The sequence below is a fragment of the Phyllopteryx taeniolatus genome, chromosome 11 (assembly GCF_024500385.1).
Source record: "Phyllopteryx taeniolatus isolate TA_2022b chromosome 11, UOR_Ptae_1.2, whole genome shotgun sequence".
In the NCBI taxonomy this organism is placed as follows: domain Eukaryota; kingdom Metazoa; phylum Chordata; class Actinopteri; order Syngnathiformes; family Syngnathidae; genus Phyllopteryx; species Phyllopteryx taeniolatus.
In genome coordinates, this window is record NC_084512.1 from 9,429,807 (window position 1) to 9,451,557 (window position 21,751).

A 21,751-nucleotide genomic window follows, 5' to 3' on the forward strand; every position below is an offset into this window, starting at 1 on the left:
TTGTAGTAGTATTAATTGCGCATTGCATTGCATTACATCTGAATCTATTTTAGTTTTCCATTTTAAGAGTTAACACGAATAGATATTTTTAATATATTGAAGGTAAATTTTCATCCCAACTTTGTGGTGCCCCTGAAGGTCATGCCCCTGCCAATGACCTCAGATTACTCATTCATGGTACCTGTAACATAAATTAAAAATTATGGCCTCTAGCGCACACAATTGAAATCAGATTAAGTCAGTATATCAGCATGGAAATTTAACTTTTAGTTGATACCGATTGCCCTTCGATTAGCTGACGACCAGTTTAGGGTGTACCTCGCCTCTCGCCTGAAGATAGCTGGGATAGGCTCCAGCACGCCTGCGACCCGAGTGAGGATAAGCGGTAAAGAAAATGGATGGATGGATGGATGGATGGATGATACCAATGCAACTTAGCAATTACTAAGTACATCACCATTGAGAATGAGTCAGACAAACTGCACAGGAACTAGAGTGGCTGTAGAAATCTGATCACTGTTTTATTGTCATGCAGTTTCTCTTCCAAGCAGTCAGACACGTACACATTCAAGGTTTAAAGATATGCAAAATAATGGCCAGGTAGGTAAAATAGGGGGTTTACCACCACAGGAATCTTTGCAGGAACTTCACTGGCTACCATGGTAGCTTGAGTTCCCCCTCTGTCCCCACCAAAACAAAAACAAAAAAAACTAACAGGGTACGGAAGGTTCCCCCTGGATTATTTCGTTCCTCCTGGCGCATATAGGATCTTCCGAGACCTACCAGGAACTCTTACAGGGGATGGGCTGTGCTGACGAACGCTGATTTGTTGACAGACCTCTGTAGGTGTTTACTTTTTCATTCACAGAGCTGCCATTATACGGCGTTAAGCAAGGCTCTAAAAAAGCGGATTAAAATACATTGAAAAGTAAAACTTCAAATCACCGATTGAGCGTAGCAGTGGCGGACCTCGTGGCGTACCTCGCCACTGGCTTGCGGCAATGTCCCCCGCTGGCAATCTGCAAGCTTCTGTTGCACAATCTATTTAGGTATGTCATCTCAATAGAATAGAATAAATATATTTTAATTTATTAAAATGTACCTGTATATAATAAAACTCCCTACCTCAAAGACTGTCTGCAGCTAGGTTAGCATTGCAAATGTGAATCAGTTCTCAATTGCCTCACCTGGAAAAAGGGTTAGGTTTTAAAGGTATCAAAAATATTTGAGATTTAGATTAAGATATAAAATAAGACATTGAAAACATGAAATACCAGAATTTTGGAGATCCAATAGGTGTCAGTAATCAACATCAGCCTCATTTGCTTAAGCTACCCTGAACTAATTAGTACATGGGCCACAGGAACATTTTGCTACCAGGATCTCCTCCTACCAGGAACTCAAAGTTCCTGGGCTGGTTGGTGGAAAAGCCCCTGTTATGACTATTAATTAAAGCACCCCCACTGTAACCTTAAATGCCGACTTGACATTTGTATTCTTTCACAGTCTTTCCACATAACCTTGAGATGAAAAATGTTTTTAATGTGCCATCTCTTCAAATCAAGACTGAGAACAATGTCAGCATCGAAACAGCTGTCAGGCTACTGTATTAGTTGCTTGATAGTGAATTATTTAGGGTTTTGACTGTGACGAAGAGTATGGGTTGGACATATTACACCCACTGCTCACATAACACCAGCAGTTGCTTGTGTGCTTGTGTATGGCCTCATGTTTTTATGTATTGGAGGGCCTCCTGGACGAGGACATCTGCTGAGCTAATAAACAATAATCTTGACAAACAGTCACTGTCCAATCTCTCAGCCCACCCTCATCATCACACCACTGAAGAATCCATCACAGGCTGGGCCAGGGACATGACTGACAGAGCTTTGGACCACTGGAATGTACTGTGCTGGAGCACAGCCCAGCTGCTAGAGGACACAATGATTCATGGTCAGAGGGCAACCCAGACACAGCAGTTTGGGAAATAAGCATCACCCAACAACACAGCCCAACCTTTTATTGATACACAAGCTGGAAAAAATGATGAACCTCTGCCAAAACCTGACATTGCTTTAGGGCTATGGTGATGATGATGTACTGTGGCTCAGACGGTAACTATGCCCTTCCCTGGCTACAACAATAAACAGACAACTAAGATGATGATGATGATAATAAACATGATGAAAGCAAAGGTATACAGAGTGGTTGCAATAATAATGAAGATGTGACTCTTATTTTGAACTCTCAGGAGTAAAGAAAAAGTCATTTAAGTTGTTAGCAGGAAGCATATAAGCACATGCTTCAAATCTGAGAGAACAGGCTTTGATAAGCAAGACCACTGTCTTATAGTGTCGAAAGGTCATGTCACAAAAAAAATAAAATAAACAACAACAAAACACACAGCCCCTGAGATCAATCAAATATAAAAAAAATTCCTGTCCTTTGACACAGCAAGAGATGATGAAAAGACAGGCGTCACCAAATTGATCTGTCAATCACCGCAGCCAACAGGAAAAACATCAAATAAATGTGAGGAGGAATAGAACCGTGTCATGGAGGATTTCAGATACGTGTGATGTTTTACCCAAATAGCCATGGCACAATATATTCAGTATAAGAATATGAATATTAATAATATTAAAACTTTATTGTCTGAAAAATCCACTACCCCAGGATTATAATGCTGGCATCAGAAATTGGAATCTATTTCTGCTCACAGTACATATAAGAACATCCAGATAGAAAACAGCCATTGCAATCACTGTCAGTTCTTATTTTGACATCCCTTTGCATTGTTTTCTTTCTCAGTTTATGTTCCCAATACTCAAAGCAGAAATGACAAAGATTGTTTTACCATACTTTCTTCAAACAGCGTATAATTGAGCATGCTATAGAGCATAGTGACAGCCCACACAGACTCACCAACAGGCATATCTTCGTAGATGAGAAGGTACGTTGAGAAGAAGTAGTTCAGGAAACGTGGCGGCTGGTTGGATCCTATGAGCCAGAGGAAAGCAAAGAATAGTCATTCCCATTGTAGCCTGGAATCTTTTGATGGAATGGTTGCGTTTCAACATTTTATCTGGGTTGTTTATTCGTCACATTAAGTATTAGCTAATGTTGTCAGAAAAATAAGCTCAATGTGTATGTGCAAACCCCAAAAACACCACATAATAATAGACCAGGAGTGTGCCATGCCATCATTACAAGTGGTTAAAGGGTTAGGTTTTGGGCATATTATTTTACACCACTTTTGGAAATAACCAGAAAATGACTCAAGTTTTTCTAACTACATTGCTTTACGCTTACTTTACATGAAATCCTTCAAAACTATCTAAAATCATTATTTATCATCATCAAAAACATAAAATTATCAAACAATAATGTTCCTTATACTTTTTTTTTGTTTTGTTTTGCAAAATACTTAATTGATCAAAGTGATGGTTTGCTATTTATTTATGTATTTATTTGCTTCTGCGCTTGTGTCATAATAATCAAAGCAAAGGACAATGTAAATATGTAAAGTAACAATGGCATTATGTGTTACTTATTATTTGCACTGTGCAAACAGTAGGCTAGCAACAACTGAAGAGTACATATCAGTGGAGAAATTGGAGAACCTTTTTTTATCAGTAATTTCAGTGGCACACACTGGAGGCTCTGTTGAGAAATTCAGTTGTAAAAACGCCCAGAATTTTCTTTTATTCCTATAGAATGACGCTTAGGTAGTCCTTAACAAACACATGAATGCAGACTATTTAATTGTTGACAAATACTTAAAAATATATTGAAAAAAAACAGTTGTTAATGAGCCACATACTGCTTCACCAAGTCTAAAGAAAAATCTTATCCGACCACAGGTAGCAGCCAGCTCTGGTGAATTTCCATTACATTAGGACAAAGGTGTCAAACTCAAGGCCCAGATCCGGCCCCCCACATAATTCTATGTGGCCCGCAACAGCAAATCTTGCGCATCAAATTCCATGATTCTCGCTAAAATCTGTAGCAAAATTTTGAATTGTCATATGTACTAAATATTAACGTTCAGATTTTGTAAGCATTATTTTCTGACCAAATCCCTTTTTACAGAACAGTAATTTGAGCAGTAGTGGAACAAATTATTTTCCTTGACTTCTAATTTCAAAACTAGCTATCAATCAATTTGTTGTGTATATGTGATAATATGACAGGCGATTAAGCATTTATATGGTTTCACAGTCATAACCATAACTACATTGCTGCCTGTGACAAAAATAAATTGGACATCCCTGCATCAGGATGACCAAATGTTCTCTATTCCCCTAACATAACCAGTTTGAAATGGGTCACATTACTTCAGAAGACTTTTTGTATCGATTGAACGTCGTTGGAAAACAAGTCAGAGTAGGCTATATGAAAAAATTGTATCAGCACGTATTGCTCTGACTTGCACTTCAGTTCAAATCCCCCCCCTCCTGCACAGACGGACTGGATCATCCATTAATGGCCATCTTTTCAGTCACTGGTCATCCAATCATTGGCTAGTATAACATGTCAATCATTGAAAGTGCCCTAATCGTCATGATTTTGTGTTTGGCAATCATTACATTACAATTTGACTAGCTGCTGTATCCCATATGATCATTCTCCCTGAAGAAACAGATGTCTAACAAATTACCACCTCTCTACCATTGCCTTACCGTTCATGGTGCACGTAACTGTACCAATTGGTGGTTAAAAAAAAAAAAAAAAAAAAAACATTTTGCAAGCCCATGTGTCGTTAGATGTTATGCTTGGATCATGAAATGCAGATCAATTGTAGCCAGTAAGTAAAGACAGCAGTGATCATCTATCTAGTTTAGCAGATGAGGAGGGGTACAGGTTCAACATGCTAATGGCTTGGTAAAGACAGGACAAAGGTGAAGGTGAAGAGGAGACAACAAAGGAGAGAAGAATGATGGGTGAACATAAACAGCATGCAGACACAAGGTGTCAAATAACAATAGCGGGAAAAGGGCGAGGGACTCCAGTTATTTAAAAAAAACACTCATTGTGCTTGATGGAAACATGTGGTGGCATTCGCTTAATAATATTCTCTACTGCTTCACCGCTGCGTGTGATTGGATGTGTCTCCTGCCTGTCACTGTGAGACATTTAGCGTGACTTTACACTGTGCTTAAGCTCCTTCGCTATGTCCAACTCAGACACTCATATGGCACACTCAGCAAGAACACAAAAACATTCTGAAGAAGTTTGTAGGACAATTGCAGACAAGGCAGATGAGGAATAAGTAGAACAGAAAGAAGAAGGACTATAGAGATGATGAAACGTGAAATGAATTGCACGGGCTGAAAGCAAAAGGTGTCAAAAAAGGTACGAGGATGCTTTATTTGCGGAGGCACAAGAGAATTCTTTCAGACAAGTGATCACAAGGAGATGACAGAGACAATTATTGGCTGTCAAATCTTAATTGCTGTATCGAACAAAAGATGTTCACAGTACACCTAACTGATTCTTAAGGAATATTGTTTTTTCTTGATTTGCTTTCTGTAACAGACAAATTATACACATCACTAATTCTAAATCTCAAATTCAGCTGCTCACATACAGTACTTTAAACAACAATGACGAAATATGTTTTGGCATTAATTACCTAATTTGCTAAACTAATCAGAAAATTTATTGTTTGTAGGAATAAATGGTCTTAGTATAAATTAGAAGGTGAAATGGATGCCTCTTCTTTGGAATTAAAACCATAGTCTTGTCTTTGCTGAATTATACATTTAATATTAATAGTGAGAACAGCTCACCTTCACAGGCGTGTAGAATAAGGAACGGAAGGAGGAGCTCGGCAAATGTCATCCTGCTACCGATACCCACACTCAGTGACATCACCTGCACCTGAAAAACGAAAACACACATAGTCAAAATACAGATTCAGTCCTAGGTGTTAAACTTAATGTTCTGACGGAAGTTTTGATTATGTAAGTGTGAATTCAAGTTAGATTTATCGCAAAAACACAAACACAAAATCTGTGTTGAAGTACCCTCATCAAGAAATGTGCTTCTTTATTCAAATTATTTAAGAATAATTTCCTTTGTGTAGAGCTAAAAATACTCCAGTGTAGGACTATATCTTGAAATGTCATGACTGATGTGGTATTCTGTGGCTTAACATGTCCTGTCATCTGTGGTAGTAAGTCTTTCTGCCGTTTTGTCTTTTTTTTTTTTTTTTTTTTGGAACTATCTCATAATGATTTTAGATCCTGCTGTCCAGCACCCTTGTTTGCCTTCTATTTGAACTTTAACTATATTTTTGGAGATCCATTCCTGCCTTGCCTGCTTCCCTGCACTTGGGTCCACCTGCCGTTTTGCCTCCACTCCACCACAAAAACTCCCTTTTGGCGGAATGACAGGAGCAAGCGTCTGCCTACTTGCCATCGCTGAGCTCGTCCTCAGCCTTTCGACAAAGCCCCCCTCAGCCAGTAAGGCCTCTTGTTCTTTGCTATATGTCCTTCTTCACCAGCGTCCAGTGTTTCTTGTGTTTCATATGATTGTTTTTCGGCCCATCAGCCTGTTTCCCCCCCTTGTGGTTTGTCTACTCCCTATCAATTTTTGTCATGTTTTTTTTTTCTGATCTGTGCATGCCCTCACCTATTTCTTTTCTCTCTAACCTTTACCCATTTGCCCTTTTATACAGGACCGCCGTGTGGTGGTCAATGGAGGCAACCAAGTAAAGCTCATTGTTGTTTTGTTCACCCATTTTCTCTGTCACCACTTTCCACACCTGTTTCGTCGTCACCTTGTTCCGTACCTGTCCTCCTGATCTAGTCCCATGCCTGACACTTCACCTCCAATGGTGCAACCCTTTTTCACCTCCTCAACACCACAACAAACTGCCTTTTGACATCTCTAGCAATTAGGATATATAAATGGTTTGACTCTCTGTTCTGCAGATTAATGTTGATATTCTTAGATTTATTGCCTCAATTAAAGTGATGGTTGCTGCACAACCCAAGTTATTCATACTTGTAATGTTTAAAATGTCTTTGATTTTGAAGGTGTGCAAGGCCTTTTGTGATGTCTGTCCCCACCCCTCCCCCTACCCCCACACACACTCACAATGTTCATCCTACTCCTATTTTTCCCTCTACAATCAAAAAATGTCGGTGTGTGGCCTTGCAATAGTGACCAATCTTAAATGCTAGCAATTTAATTTTTGAAGGGTTATCTTTCTAAATTCCTCTAGTGCCTAGTGTCATCACAGTTTCAAGTGATGGTAGCTTTTAAATGCATAGCGCATAGCACTGTTTGTCCCCCCACTTATCTGATTGTACAATAGCAGAATACAGATATGCATTTAAGTACAAAAATGTGTGACAATAAAATCAAATGCAAATGCTCCTTAATGTTACTCTTTGCTGTCCATTTGTCGTGGAGCTTTTAGAGATATGACGTGGGATTAAAGGTTGACAAAGCAGCAAACATTTCCAAGTGAATGTGAAAGAGATGGAATGTAATGAAAAGCTGGATTGTGGTAAATGCCTCTGTATGTGTGCTTTTAATTGGTTTCCTCTGTTTCATTGGATTTTTTCCCATACACTGGAACAATGCATAAAACATCTATACATTGCTTGTTTTCTAGTGAAACCTTAACAGTTAACCAACTGTCTTCTTAAATATGTTTTCTTTTTTATTTGGGCCACCGTAAGCAGTCCAAAATTGAATGAATTTCCAGCACAATTGTAAAAATATTTCATTTCATACCTGAAAAAACAAGTACATGACAACGTGTGCACTTATATTAAGTAGGGCTTGGTGAAGGTCACTGCAAGCCTGACATTATGCAGAAAATTGTGAGGTGTCTATTTTCCATCCATCCATCCATTTTATATACCAATTGTTGACATCAGGGTCATGGTTGAGCTAGAGCCAATCAGAGCTGACTTTGGACCCTAGCCAATCGCAATATGCATATAGACAAACAATCCTTCACACCTACATTCATACCTATGGACAATTTATATTCTTCAATTAATCTATCATAATTAATCATACATTTTTGAAATGTAGGAGGAAGCCGGCAGACGTGCTAACCACTGTGACATTGTGCTGCCTTCAGTCCATTTTATTTCCATTTAATTAAAGGTCTACTTACAAAAGAAAAGTCCATCCAATTTCACATTCCTAATAGTGGTCTAGTCATTTATTACCACACGGTTCAGAGGTGTATCGTTCGACGAGCACAGAAAATTATGTTTAGTATTTCTGTAGAATTCAAGTCTTGGTATCTGTGGCCATTCAGGTGGTACACTGGGCAAATACTATAATGTAACATTATTGTATACATGTATACACGCTCTTGTTTCTATTCAGTTGTATTAATATGTTTATGTTTGTACATTTCATACCTGGTACCATCTACCTGAGCAGAGGTGAATAAAATTAAGGCAGATCTGCACATAGGTTAATGATTAGTGTAAAAACACTATTAGGACATGATGGGATGTTCCCCTCACTCACTTATGTACGTGGCAATTAAACAGTGTAGGACATGACTAAACAGCAGGGTAATTGCTGATGCAAGCTGCTCCCCACTGTGGCGCTGTCCCACTCTGCTGACTGTACTGTCACAATGTATTAAGCCTTCACTTTCCTCCTCCTCTGCCAGGGTCTCTGCTCATCTTCTGCTCACCTCGTTCACCCATGACAGCTTTTCATACCAGTCCCGCACTGCCTTTTGTGTCATTCGTTTTAGTCACTTGTCACTTTCCCTATATGTGTTATTCTTTGTGGTCACATCATGAGGAATCATTGTACAATCTACTGAGATTGAATCTTACTAATGTGTTGTGCCAAATAATGTGTCTGGTTCATGTTATTGTCATCTACAGTTGTATAATTTGTTTTATACCCTCATGTAAAAAAGGAAAGAAACAGATTGCTTTAACGCAATACATTACAGTCCAGTCAAAATATTTTTTTCATCAATTATCATTGACACTATGATCAGTAGTTTCTTTCACTCTCCAGAAGTTATAAAATTGGAACTATTTTGAGGGCTTGAGGCCGTACTACTCTGTGAACGTCCAATCTCGTCTGATCTCGGAAGCTAAGTAACCTGGTTAGTTGTTGGGTGAGAAACCACCTGGGAGTACAAGGTGCCGTGAACGCTGTTATTAGCTGGTGAGCAGTGTGACCAGGCTACCAGGGCGTACCCCACCTGTGGCCTAAAGTCAGCTGGGATAGGCTCCAGCTCACCCAAGACCCTCATGAGTACCAGTGGTATAGAAAATGGATGGATAGATGGAAACTATTTAGAATGTATTAAATGAAGTCCAGTGTAAAGTATTAACCTGTAACACTTGCAGACATGCCCTGCATCCTGTGCTAAATTAATTATTAAATGCAGTCTATTGAGAACACATACGGCACCCATTGGGTACAGTCCAGCTTCATTTAGCCCACCCCCCGTCTATTTAAAGAGTGGTAGTTTTACAGCATATGTAAGAGTAATGTGTGATTAAGGCCGTATAAAGAGATGAGTAATATGTGGAGCCGCTGCGATATCACCAAAGAGATGATCCTATTTCTTCAGGCTTCCAGCACTCCAAATTATTGATTACATGGCCATTGTGTCTGATTGGCCTTAACCTCAAAGGTACTCTTCTTACTGGAAGAGGTGGGCCTCAGGTGTGGATTATCCCAGCAAATCAATGATCATTTTCAGTCAGCTTTCTGTCCTCATGAAAAAGCCATCAGTCATTAGCACAGTGATCAGAAAATTAACAGACATTTGGCTTTGTCAAGGGGGGTGGAGGTGCAGTGCTGCTCCGATGAGCTGCGTAATGACATTTGTCCCACCCTCCTGATCTTTTTATCATCAACATGACATGACACTTAAAGGATGACTCTGCGAAGCTCATTTGAATGACATGACAGGTCAACATGTTGACATTTAGACAGCCGATCATGTCGTGCTACATAAATAAAAGGGTATAATCAAACATGGTAAAACAGTGCAAAAAATGATAACTGAACTAGAATGGTGACTGTAATCTTGTCCACTTATCCCCTTTGAATTTATTGTACAGCTTCTTTTGGATAAATGGGCAAACATTTTCTCAAAACACAGGAAGAAATATCAAAAGTTGTACCTGAGGAGCAGATGCTGTTATGTCAGCAAGTTCAAGATGTGGTTTGCTTTCACATTAGGTTTAATTCCATCATAGGTGAAACTATGTCCCCCTCCACAACACTAGGTGGCAATGATGCTCCATCATCCTTCCATTCTCCGTACCGCTAATCCTCACTAGGGTCACGGGCATGCTGGCGCCTATCTCAGCTGATTCTGGGCGAGAGACGGCTGACACTCTGAACTGGTTGCCAGCCAATCGCAGGTCACATACAGACAATACCATTTGCACTCACCTATTCCCACCTATGGGCAATTTAGTCTTCAAATTACCTAGGATTCATTTTTGGGAAACCGGAGTACCCGGAGAAAACCCACATAGGCACAAGGGGAACATGCAAATTCCACACAGGCGAGGCCGGATTTGAACCCAGGTCCCCAGAACTGTGCAGCAGACGTGCTAACGAGTTGACCACAGTGTAGCCGTGATAATGCACCTTTTAGCTCATTTAGCTGTGAGGACGCAACAAGGTAGATCTGGATGCTACTTATTGCTCAGTGGTATAAGTTGAGCATCTTAAACGGATAACTTTACAGCTCTGTGCATCTCGTACGTGTGGTAAAGTTTTATCTTTTGCACAAGGGAGCTCTGCTAGGGCTTTGTGGTTGCGATGACACTTTTAGAGCCAAGACAAGCTGTCATTCAATTATTGGATGATGATCAAAAGGAAAGACTGGTAGATTTATTTTCTTTTAAAAAGGATGGCTTGGATATTGGAATATTTTGAAAAAAATTTTTAAGATGAGGTCAGTATCTTAAATGCATTCATTTATTATCTTTGTAATGAGTTTGATTAAACATATACACCACTTCATGTTGACTTTCATTAGGGGAATATGAGGCACAGTTGAATGTATTACTTGTTTACAGTAGTATTTTATTTGTCATGGATTAACAAACATTTTATTCAAACGAGTAGAAAATGCAGTTCTGGTGTTCAGTTCTTTTCTATAGACATATCATTTCTGAATTACAGAGTATGAAATCTACCTTTTCCACCTCACTCGAAATGAAGAAGGCTCCCATCTGACTCGCCTATTGAAAATGTACCTTGGCTGAAACCTCCCCTCAATAATAGATACAAAATTATAAACTCCCTGCCAGGCTAAGAGAGGACATTGCTGTAACATCTAACCGGCCAATCCCTGCACTTCCACTGGAGATGCTACCAGGAGCCTTCGTGATCGTGTACACAGTGTTTAAAACACAGCAGGAGGCGGTGCAGTTTACACAACACCTGTGGTGACAGTGATCTTTATGAAGATGATGGTAGTGCCGTGTTACATCCTTCATCATGAAACACTTTATCAAGTCATATAAAAACATCCTGTGCAACAGTGAATTGTCAAAGACAAATGAGGATGACTAAAGAGTAATATAGTGATTGATACACATGTACACTGTGTGACACTTTGGACTAATTCTGCATTGAAGGAGGTCAAGTATTGCTACATTAAATGTCAAGCGTTTGTGACGAACAGTGCTAAGTGTGTGTGTGTGTCTGTGTGTGTGTTTAGTAGTAGTAGTAGTAATTGTGTGTTGTACTTTGGATGGTATTTTGTGATTGACAAATTGTTTTGGCCATCCATTCCATCATTGAGTTTGCAGGGAGGCAATAAAGATAACTCTTCCAGTGTCTTTTTCTTCTCCTGATTTTATTTTTACGCAGCCTAACGGGACTGACATACACATCTGCTGAAAATATTCTTGTGAATATTCTCATCCTGGTCATTGTATTTTAAAGGTATTGAATCAATCGCAAGTGGAGTGTTTAAGTTGTCTTAGATGTTTTGCCTCTCATCCAAGCAGGCGTCATCACTTCATCCCAAAAGAGTGAACCCATCTTTGGTCGGGGTCTGCCTCTATCTTGGAGGATCAATACTTTGGTCCTACACCATGCCCGTCTTTGATCATTGACTGATGAAGACTGCTCAGATGAGAGGTGAAACATCTTCCAAGACAACCTGAACAGTCAAATTGCGAGCGATTCAAAACCCTGATAATTGAGAAAGATAAATTAAGGACATGGCCGCCATTGTACCAAATGTCTTTATAGGAGTGCGGGTCAATAAGTAATTGCCAATACAGTGACTCTTTGACTATACACAATACAAATAACTTTAAAGATACCAACAGATCATGTATCATAACATCCTATGTCCTACCATAATAACAACATTTCTGCCAACCTAAATACCAACCTGCCTCAAAAGCAATTTGAGCCAGACCCATAGGGGTTGTGATAAATGCCAAAATCATTTCCCTAAAAATGCAGTTTGAATCGACCCTCACTACACAAGTTTGATTAGCTTATACTGTACTTTTGCACTGAAGTGTAGCTCAATGTGCTATTTTTTAATGTATTCTACAAAGTAGGTTCTGGACTATAGGTGAATAGGACACAAATGATGATTAGAGGTATATTTTTTGAATGTTGCTTATTCTGGCCAGGTTAACAGGAAAGATGGTGTCACACAATAAAATATTTTATGGTTATGCCTTAATGGATCTTGATGAAGTGTGGCCTCAGATATGCACTACAATATTTCGAAGTGCACTATCTCAACAGTCTCAATTCCATTTTCCTGTCAATTATACCTTTCTGCAAAGACATTCCATGAATCCATAATGTAGGTTCCGTCCTTGAATTCTCAGTCAGTCGTTTGTGGTTGTTTATCAAGCAGAGTCTCTTGTCCCTTGACCAACACATTTTGTAATAAGGTAGGCAGCAAAGCGCCATGTAGCAACATCAACACAAACTGGTGGTGTCAGAGGGCATACAGTAGCCTGCAGAAACTCATTCATCTACTTTTGTTTTCCTCAACGTCCGTGTGGAGTCACAGCTCCCCGATAACAGCTGATGGCTTTTATCCTGTTGTAGTCAAAACAGACAATTTAGTAGCTCCTCCTCAGCACAGATTACCTTTGCATCTCAACACTTCACCTCCCTCCTCATCCAGCATCGTTGCCCCTTTCATTTCACCCTCACTGTCTCTCTCCCTGTCCTATATCACCGCCTACCATTGCAGCCACATTTTATGACAGCATCCCGTGTGTGATGATCAAAAATGAGAATTTGTCACACAGCTTGGCCATTAAATTCCTGCTTGCTGGTTTTACATGGCGGAAGTTAATTTCATAGTATGGCTGTAGATAGGAATTTTGGAGATTTCAAATTTAATGAAATGTATCCATCGCTCGCTTTATGATGTTTTCTTTACTGTATTTCAAAAGTATCCATCCATTTTGTATACACTTGTCCTCGTTAGGGTCACAGGTAAGCTGAATTTAGGGTTAGGGTCACAAGTTGAATTTTAGCGAGAGGCAGGGTACAACCTGGACTGGTTGAAGTTTAAAACAAAATCTCAAAAGAGTATGGTATTTAAACCACTAAAAGTAAAAGAAAATCCATAATTCACACACACACACATATATATATATATATATATATATATATATATAGACCCTTTTACAGACCTTTACCAAAAAAATTGAATATCATGGAAAGGTTTATTTATTTCCATAATTCTATTCAAAAAGTTAAACTTTCATAGATGATAGATTCAGGGCCCACAATTTAAACAATTTCAAGTATTTCTTTGTTTATTTTTATCAGCCGAAACTTTGCAGGCCATAAATGTTTTAAACTGAGTGTCACACACTAATCATCTATTAAACTCAAAGCACCTGCACAGGTTTCGACAGGTGTCATCAAATTGCTTCAGTTTGGTTCAATTGTCTCAGTTGGGTCCAATATGGGGGAAGACTGCAGACTTGACAACTGGCCAGAATACCCTCACTGATACCCTCCATAGGATGGGTAAGCCACAAAAGTTCATAGCTAAGGATACTGGCTGTTCACAGAGTGCTGTGTCCAGCAATATCAATGGAAAGTCTTGTGCAAGGACAAAATGTGGCAGGAGAAGATGCACCAGCAAAATACCTTCAGCGGATTATAAAACACAGAAGATTCAAGAATCCAGCAGAGATCCAGAAAGAGTGGAATGAGGCGGGAGTCACAGCTTAAGAAAACACCACATTCAGACGTCAACTGTCAACTGCTTGAGGTCCTATCTGTAATATCCACAGTAAGTCATGATTTGGGGTGCAATTTCCAGTGCAGATGTTGGGAAACTCTGCTTTCTTAAACCCAAGGTCACTGCAACAGTCTACCAGAATGTTTTATTGGACTTGATGATTCCTTCTGCTGAGGATCTGTATGGAGATGCAGATTTCACCCTGCCCTGCCCCTCTGCCCTGCCTGCCCCCCTGGATTTGAAATGCATCCCACACACTCATCCCCACATTATAATGCACCACATACACCCATCTGTGGGGGACGGTGGGTCGTGGGTGGGGGGGGGGGGGGGGGGGCTGTTAAACAGCAGTGCTTGGCAGCCCATCGCGGGCCCTGCAGGTTGGGTGGAGGGGTGGGGGGGTCTGTCTCTCCTAGGGGTGGGGGGGGGGGGGGGGGGGGCGTGAAGGCCCCTTGCGGGGAGGGGGGATGTTGGCTGGTGGGCTGGCATTGGGCCCCTGTAGCCCCCACCGGGTGGCCAGTTGTCGGTGGGGCCGCCGGACTGCCCTGGGTCCCTCGGTGTGGGACGTGTCCCGTCCGCCGGGCTGCTCTCGGGTGGACCCCTGGGCCCGATCCCGCCCCTCGATTGATTGGGTGGGGTCCTCAGCCTCCGCGGTGCGGGCACAGCAATTACAGGACACTTCTGTCAGTCTTTGTGCATATAAAGCGGTGTCAATTCACTTGCATGTGTCCGCAGGAACACACCCCTGGGACTCCTTCACTGGGTGTGGGGCCACTCACATATTGCGACAAATAACTCATGAATATGCAAATTGCTTGGGTATCCCCTCACTCACACTCTCGTCCTATAGACTTTTATAATTTACATAGTCAATCCCACCACACTTCAGTTGTACAGCCGGGTTCACGACCCTTGTCCTGCATGCTTCTTCTCCTGTCCTTGTCCGGTCCTTCCCTCACAGGGTGTAGCACTACAGCCCCATGCAACACATATTTAATGTTTCATTGTTGTAGATAATGTAATGACTTACTTTTCTCATCCTGTTTACAATTACTTACTTTTCTCATCCTGTTTACGTTTCGCTCTCCCCTCTAGAAACTTTGTTCTGTTCAACTCTGATTCTCAATAAACATCAATTATAATACTAAGAAACCACAGTGGAAGCTTAAAAACCCCTCTGTGACACAGTAAAACTGTTCTGGCATAAAAGGTATACAGATCCTCCATCTGCTTGACCTAACAGCCGGAAGAAAAAAAAAGAGATGCAGATTTCATCTTCCAGCAGGACCTGGCCCCTACCTATACTGCCAGAAACACCAAAACCTGGTTTGATGTCCATGCCATCACAGTGCTTGACTGGCCTGCCAACTTGCTGGATCTAAGCCCCATTGAGAATCTATGGGGTATTATCAAGAGGAAAATGAGGGGCACCAGACCCAAAAACAAAGAAGAACTGACAGCAAGCATTAAGGAAATCTGGGCTTCCATAACTCCCAGGCAATGCCACAGGCTGATTGCTTCAATGCCACGGCGCATCCAGGCAGTGATTCAAGCAAAGGGATTCCCAATCAAGTATTGAAGATTAATGTATCGTTTTGAAAGTACCATATTTTGATTGATTTAATGTGACCCTAATTTCTGTCTTTTTTTTCTATAAAAACTGAGAAGTAAATGATTTCTTTACAGTATTGTAATATCTTTAATTCCTGATTTTGTGGGTTTTATGAGCTGGAAGCCCAAATTATGTAAAAATAAACAAATAAATACTTAAAATTGTGAGCCCTGAATCTATCATTTATGAAGGTTTACGTTTTTGAATGAAATTTTGGAAATAAATTAACTTTTCCATGACATTCTAATTCTATTCTAAAGGGTCTGTGTGTATATATATTCTAGCTCATGTTGTAGCTCTTCTAATCGAGAATCGTCCTTGAATCGTCCTTCGCACGTTGACCGTCCCAAAAATAAGATTTTGTGCGTTGTCTTTTTTGATTCTTTCTTGCTACTTCTAAAGATTGTCCTTTGGTTTGATTTAAAATGTTTGTAGGAGTAACCGTATTCTGGTCTAGCATAGCCAAGTCCGTTGTCCGTAAGCAGCCATAATTAACCCGGTGATTCTTAGCACCCTTTGCCGCCAAGCTTGTCTGCCCGCTGCCGTAGGCAGAGGGTCTTTGCCCTCTGGGGAATGAAGGCCGTGTTTTACAGTAACAACTGAAACGGTCCTCAGAACTGTGAGGCAGACGCTCTAACAAGTCGTCCACCGTGCCGCCTATATTTATATGTTGATATTGATAGACCTCCAAACATGCATTCAGTCATAATCACGGTGTTCTGATCAAACTACTTTTACTGGATTTATTTGAGACAGAATTAAAAAAAAAAAACATGCAGTTTCATGGATATCAATGACATTTACAAGTCTCAGGAAGAAGAAAAAAAGTCCATGATTTCCAGGCGGTCTCTAATCTAATTGAAACACACCTCTGTGGTGTGGCCATATTCTTTCCCAACTTACAAAAACGCATAATGGAAAAGCGCACATGTACAGGCCTGCCTTAAGTTTGCCAGGGTACATTAAAATGGTGGTGGGAGAGCGCTGCTGTACAGGGTCACTGGTGAGCTGGAGCCTGTCCCATTTGACTGCGGACAAGAGGCAGGGTATATACCCCATACAGATCACCAGTTAATACCAGGACATATACTGTATGGTACAGACAAACTATCATTCACACTTTCACACCTATGGGCAATTCAGTTTTCAATTAAACTAAAATGCAGGTTATTTGAAATGTGGGAGGAAGCCGGAAAGACCCACCTAACCATGGAAATAACAGGCAGCTAGATGCTTTTGAATCGAAGGCAGACATGCTAAACAAATGCCCAACAGTGCCACCCGCTGTGCCCATTATATTGTTAAATAAGGTAACTGTAATGTTAGAAACACCTTGCGGTGTGATGCAATATAGTTGTACTCTACTACAAACTTCAACAATATTTGCTACATACATTTGTTCACAGTCATTAACATTGTTACATTTATACATCTCTGATAATGCTAATCAAAAGCATAATTTATTTTGCAACTAGATTATTAACAGGCATATTTAATTGTGCAAGTGCACCTACGGACGTGTTCAATGACACTGTTCAAATATATACCTACAAATGCATAATGTGGTGTGTAACCATTGACCTAGGTTGCAGTAGAAAAGATGAAGAACATACTAATGGGTCATGGTCTGATTTAATCAAATACATATACGTACAAGACAAGTTTATATTTAGAAGCCTTCACACCCTGGCAATCAATGTCGGGCCTTCCCCAAAGGATGAAGGCTCATCACAACTTCAACATGGCAACGCTACAAGGATTAGTACAGGCACCATGCCAGCAACCACCACCACAAAATAAACAAGTTTTTCCACATCATACATCACCTTCGCTCCCTTTTCCCACTCAACACTTTTACGCCACTTCCCATTTGAAATCACTGAAATCTTTCCTTGAGCTCACATTGCTCTGCCTCGTCTCAGAGACCTCATAACGCACAGTCCTCTATTCCTTATATTGTGTTCCATTTGAGTCTGTCAGTCAACGTGTCAGATATGTACTCCCCAATTTTACTTTTTTTCCCCTATTCTGAATGAATTTCATGAGTGTGACTCTCAATGAGACACTCTCAATGAGAGTCACACTCATGAAATGAGAGTCACACTCAGAGAGGCCAAAAGTCAGACATATACGCTCACTACATAACAAATGGGGAAGAGGCTGCAGCTCCAGCTTATCGCAATCATAAAACTTTGATTTGTGAAATAAAGATGATAGAATAATACTTGTTTTATACGTATATTTTGCATTTCCACATCATTGCTAATCTTACATTTAGCAGAAGTGTCAGATTGATGGGGGAAAAAGCAGGTCGAGACAAGATAGGACATAACTGTATTTTTCGCTAACAGTAAACCATAAACAAGTTCACTTGTCATCTACAACCCACAAGTGAATAATCCAATATACCATTTTCTCAACTGAAAAAGTTGAATTGCCTATGAAGCCATACCAAATGTGGCATTGGGGCTACTGGTTCCTACTAAAGGCCAATTAAATTGTAAATTAAACATATGGAAATATTTCTGACATGTTAATGTATTTTTTACTCCCGGGGAATCGTTTTATGTCTGCTCGTATCTGCCACGTCAATGAATATTCATATGATTCTCTCAAAAGAGATTGCTCTAATGGAGTCTGCTGTCATCTACTGCCCTACTGGTGAACATTTCAAAACATTCACATGGCATTATTTTTTCCATTTTGCTTCAAACAAAGCAGCTTTGAATCGAATTGTTTTTTGCATTCACTTTAGTCTAAATACGTTGGAAAAATCAAAGGCAAAGGTAACTAATGAATGTCATTCATCTGCATTCAAAAGAACCAGCGAAAACAGACAAATATTATTATCAAAATGACAACTTGTTAAGTAGTCAAAGTATTAAACTGACGTCGCATCGAGTTACAGATACATAAATAAGTAAGTGGGTGCAAGGCGCTCCCCAGCAGGCACGTCTGAAGTCACTGTGCAGCTACCTGATATAATGGTGCTCACCTGACACCTCCATCGACCGTTTACTCGCGACGTAAGCAGACGGTAATAACAGAAGTTGCCCAAAAACTTTTAATGGACTTTGTCATCCCACTGAACTGGCAGGTCATTTAAAAAAAAAAAAATGTCGAGGAACATCCACTAAGGGGAGGAAAACACACACAATTTGGGGATGGACTTATAATTGTATAAGACTCGTTAAACAAATGCAATGAGTTAATTAAATGTGGTGTCAAATGAGTAAGAAATGTGTTATTAAGTGAACCACAGAAACGACCGCTCCAACGCAATGGTCTCCCCCGACGCATTGGGGAGTCAACTAACATGCAGACCGATGACGATGAGGAGGTGGGTGATAATTAGGCTGAAGTCATTCTCGCATCATCCTACCTTCCCTGTCCGGGTCCGTCTCCGGCTGACAACCTCGAGATTGGATCTCTTGTCCTGCTGTGATGCCTCGCCAAGAATGCGCTCCCCTCTTTCCCTCCCTCTCTCCCTCCCTGCCTCTACACTATCTCTCCCGCTGCCTTGACTCGATCAGCGCGCACCTCGCCCTGGTCATCACCCATTGCACGCCCCGCCGTGCTGCAAAGGAGCCACACGCAAAAAAACCATGCACGCTGCACTTGTGTGCAGCTCATTACCCGCACAGGTGCTGTCCCATAAGCTGAATGTGAGTCTTGCAGGTAAGCAAATTCACTGCTTTGCTTAATAGTTTGTGGCAACAATGAAATCGATCAAAAACAGTGACTTGGCACAAACTTAGTGCACACAATCAAAAGGTGATTTCCAAATTGAGGATTTCACCGTCTTTTGAAATGTGCGATTCCAATGGTGTGAATTAAAAATGGAACGTAATGGAAAATGACGAATCAGCAACACAATTTTCACAGAGCCAGAGACACCAAACCAACATTACTACTCGATTACACTTGCTGTTGATGCCTCTGTTGAAGTGATTTTGGTATAGCATAAGATTGAACTGGATCACAACTTACCACCTTATTTCTATTATTATTATTATTATTATGTATACTAATAATAGCATCAGTATTTGCCACAACGATAGAGCCATCCACAATAAGAATGATCAAGCTATTTCACTTTTTAAGATATATACTATACAGCAATATTTTGTCTCAATATTTGAGCACCGAATTTGTTCAGACATCATGAGATGAATACAAGTTACCTTTGGCCTCTACAATTAGCACCACCAGTGTAGTCGGTTTCCTGCTATAAGGTACCCCATAGATAAAAGTCTGCAGGTGTTAAATCATGTATCATTTTGGGGGGCGGACTCTGTATATCATGTGTACATACATTAAGGTAATTAATTATCCATTATTAATCATTTATAAAGGTAATTTATAACGGTTGAGTATAAATTACTTCTCTGCGTGATTTCAACACATTACAGTTAATGTTATAGTACTGCATGGTCAGAGGAGAATTATGGAAAAGTATTATATTCCCTTCGCGGAAAAAAAGTAGTAGGTTAATCAGTATTAAGTAGGCTAAAACATAAACAAAACAGTGCATTGGTATAGAGTGAAACCCAAGACCGAAAGCATTTTGTTTTGTTTTTTTAGATTGTGCTACCCTCTAGTGGAATTTAATTTTAATGCACGCTCCCCCTTTTTTATTTGAGTCACGGACACACTTCTCCTTGAATGCGAGATGTAGTTTTACTTTTGAGTCTTCACCGCACATACAGTGTATTTAGGCAAATACAAAAAAAACATCTATTATTAGACTAGTCACGACACCAACTGAAAAAATGCCGGGACACTGATGGAACCTATTCCTATATTGTAGGCCTACATGAAAGCGAAGCGTATAGTACTCTAGCCTACCAGCACTTTGCTTACAATAAATAGTAATATTATAGTATTATTATATACTATTATACTTTGGGGGTGTTTCTCTGCAAAGATGACAGGTCAACTTTACCGCATCGAGGAAAATATGAATGGAGCCTTGTACCATGAAATCCTGGGTGACAACCTCCTTCTCTCAGCCAGGAAACTTAAAATGGGTCATGAATGGGTCTTCCAGCACGACAATGACCCAAACCACACAGCCAAGGCAACACTGTTTCAGCTTCTCCTTGAGCCACGCACCTGTCTCCAATCTACCCTCATCACCACCTACATTTAAGCCTGCCTGTTCCAGGGAATCCTCGCCAAAGTATTGCAGCCTCTCCTAGCGGTACCACGGCCCACCGTACTCATGTAAGATACTCAACTCCTCCTTACCTTGTTAACTCTTGTGTCTCCTCTTTCCCAGTGTTCCTGACCCATGTCATTCCTGCCAGCCCCCTGTTCTGTCCACGGCGCCGCCTGTCAACACATCCAGGACCACTTCCATAACCTTTGCTCAATAAACTGTTCATCATTTTACATCAGCCTCCGCCTGCTCTTGGGTTGAGCTACTTCCCACACCTGATATTTTCTTTTTGATATTCTGTCTCTCGCTCTTAAAATACACCTCCCATTAAAATTATAGACGGTTCATGTCTTTGTCAGTGGGTAAATTTAAAAATCAGTTAGGGATCAAATTATTATTTCCTCCACTGTAGAAGAGGCAGCAACACAGGGTGACCTACTATATAACAGCGGGGGTAGAAGGACGCAGATAGAGTACCGTACATCTTTTGCAGATGATATTATATGAATGAGATCAGTGGCTGTAAGGTAGTGGAAGGGGATAGTGTAAGCCAGACAATCTAGGACGACTCTGGTTGCAGTGAGGATGAGATGAAGAAGACAAAGGCAGAGCAGAGAAGCATGTGGTGGAATCTGCTCTTATCAAAGTGCTAAATAATATATGGTTGAATACTGATTCGGGAAAGGTGTCAATTCTGGTCTTGTTGTACCTCAGTGTGGCTTTTGATACGGTAGTTCATAATATACTGTTGAACAGGTTGGGA

The 21,751-nt window shown here is 40.5% G+C and overlaps 1 protein-coding gene across 4 annotated transcripts in view; it reads right to left on the reverse strand.

The window, feature by feature from the left end:
• The window catches only part of cdh23 (cadherin-related 23), a 205,850-nt gene extending 184,690 nt beyond the window's left edge, over positions 1 to 21,160 (reverse strand). For all 4 annotated transcript variants that reach the window (XM_061789259.1, XM_061789262.1, XM_061789263.1 and 1 more), the window contains exons 1-3: positions 21,078 to 21,160; positions 5,793 to 5,883; positions 2,926 to 3,000 (exon numbers count right to left, since the gene is read on the reverse strand). In XM_061789259.1, the coding sequence (XP_061645243.1) occupies positions 2,926 to 3,000; positions 5,793 to 5,883; positions 21,078 to 21,122 (211 nt within the window). In that variant the 5' untranslated portion in view covers positions 21,123 to 21,160. The remainder of the gene's footprint in view (positions 1 to 2,925; positions 3,001 to 5,792; positions 5,884 to 21,077) is intronic.
• Positions 21,161 to 21,751: the final 591 nt, after the last annotated feature.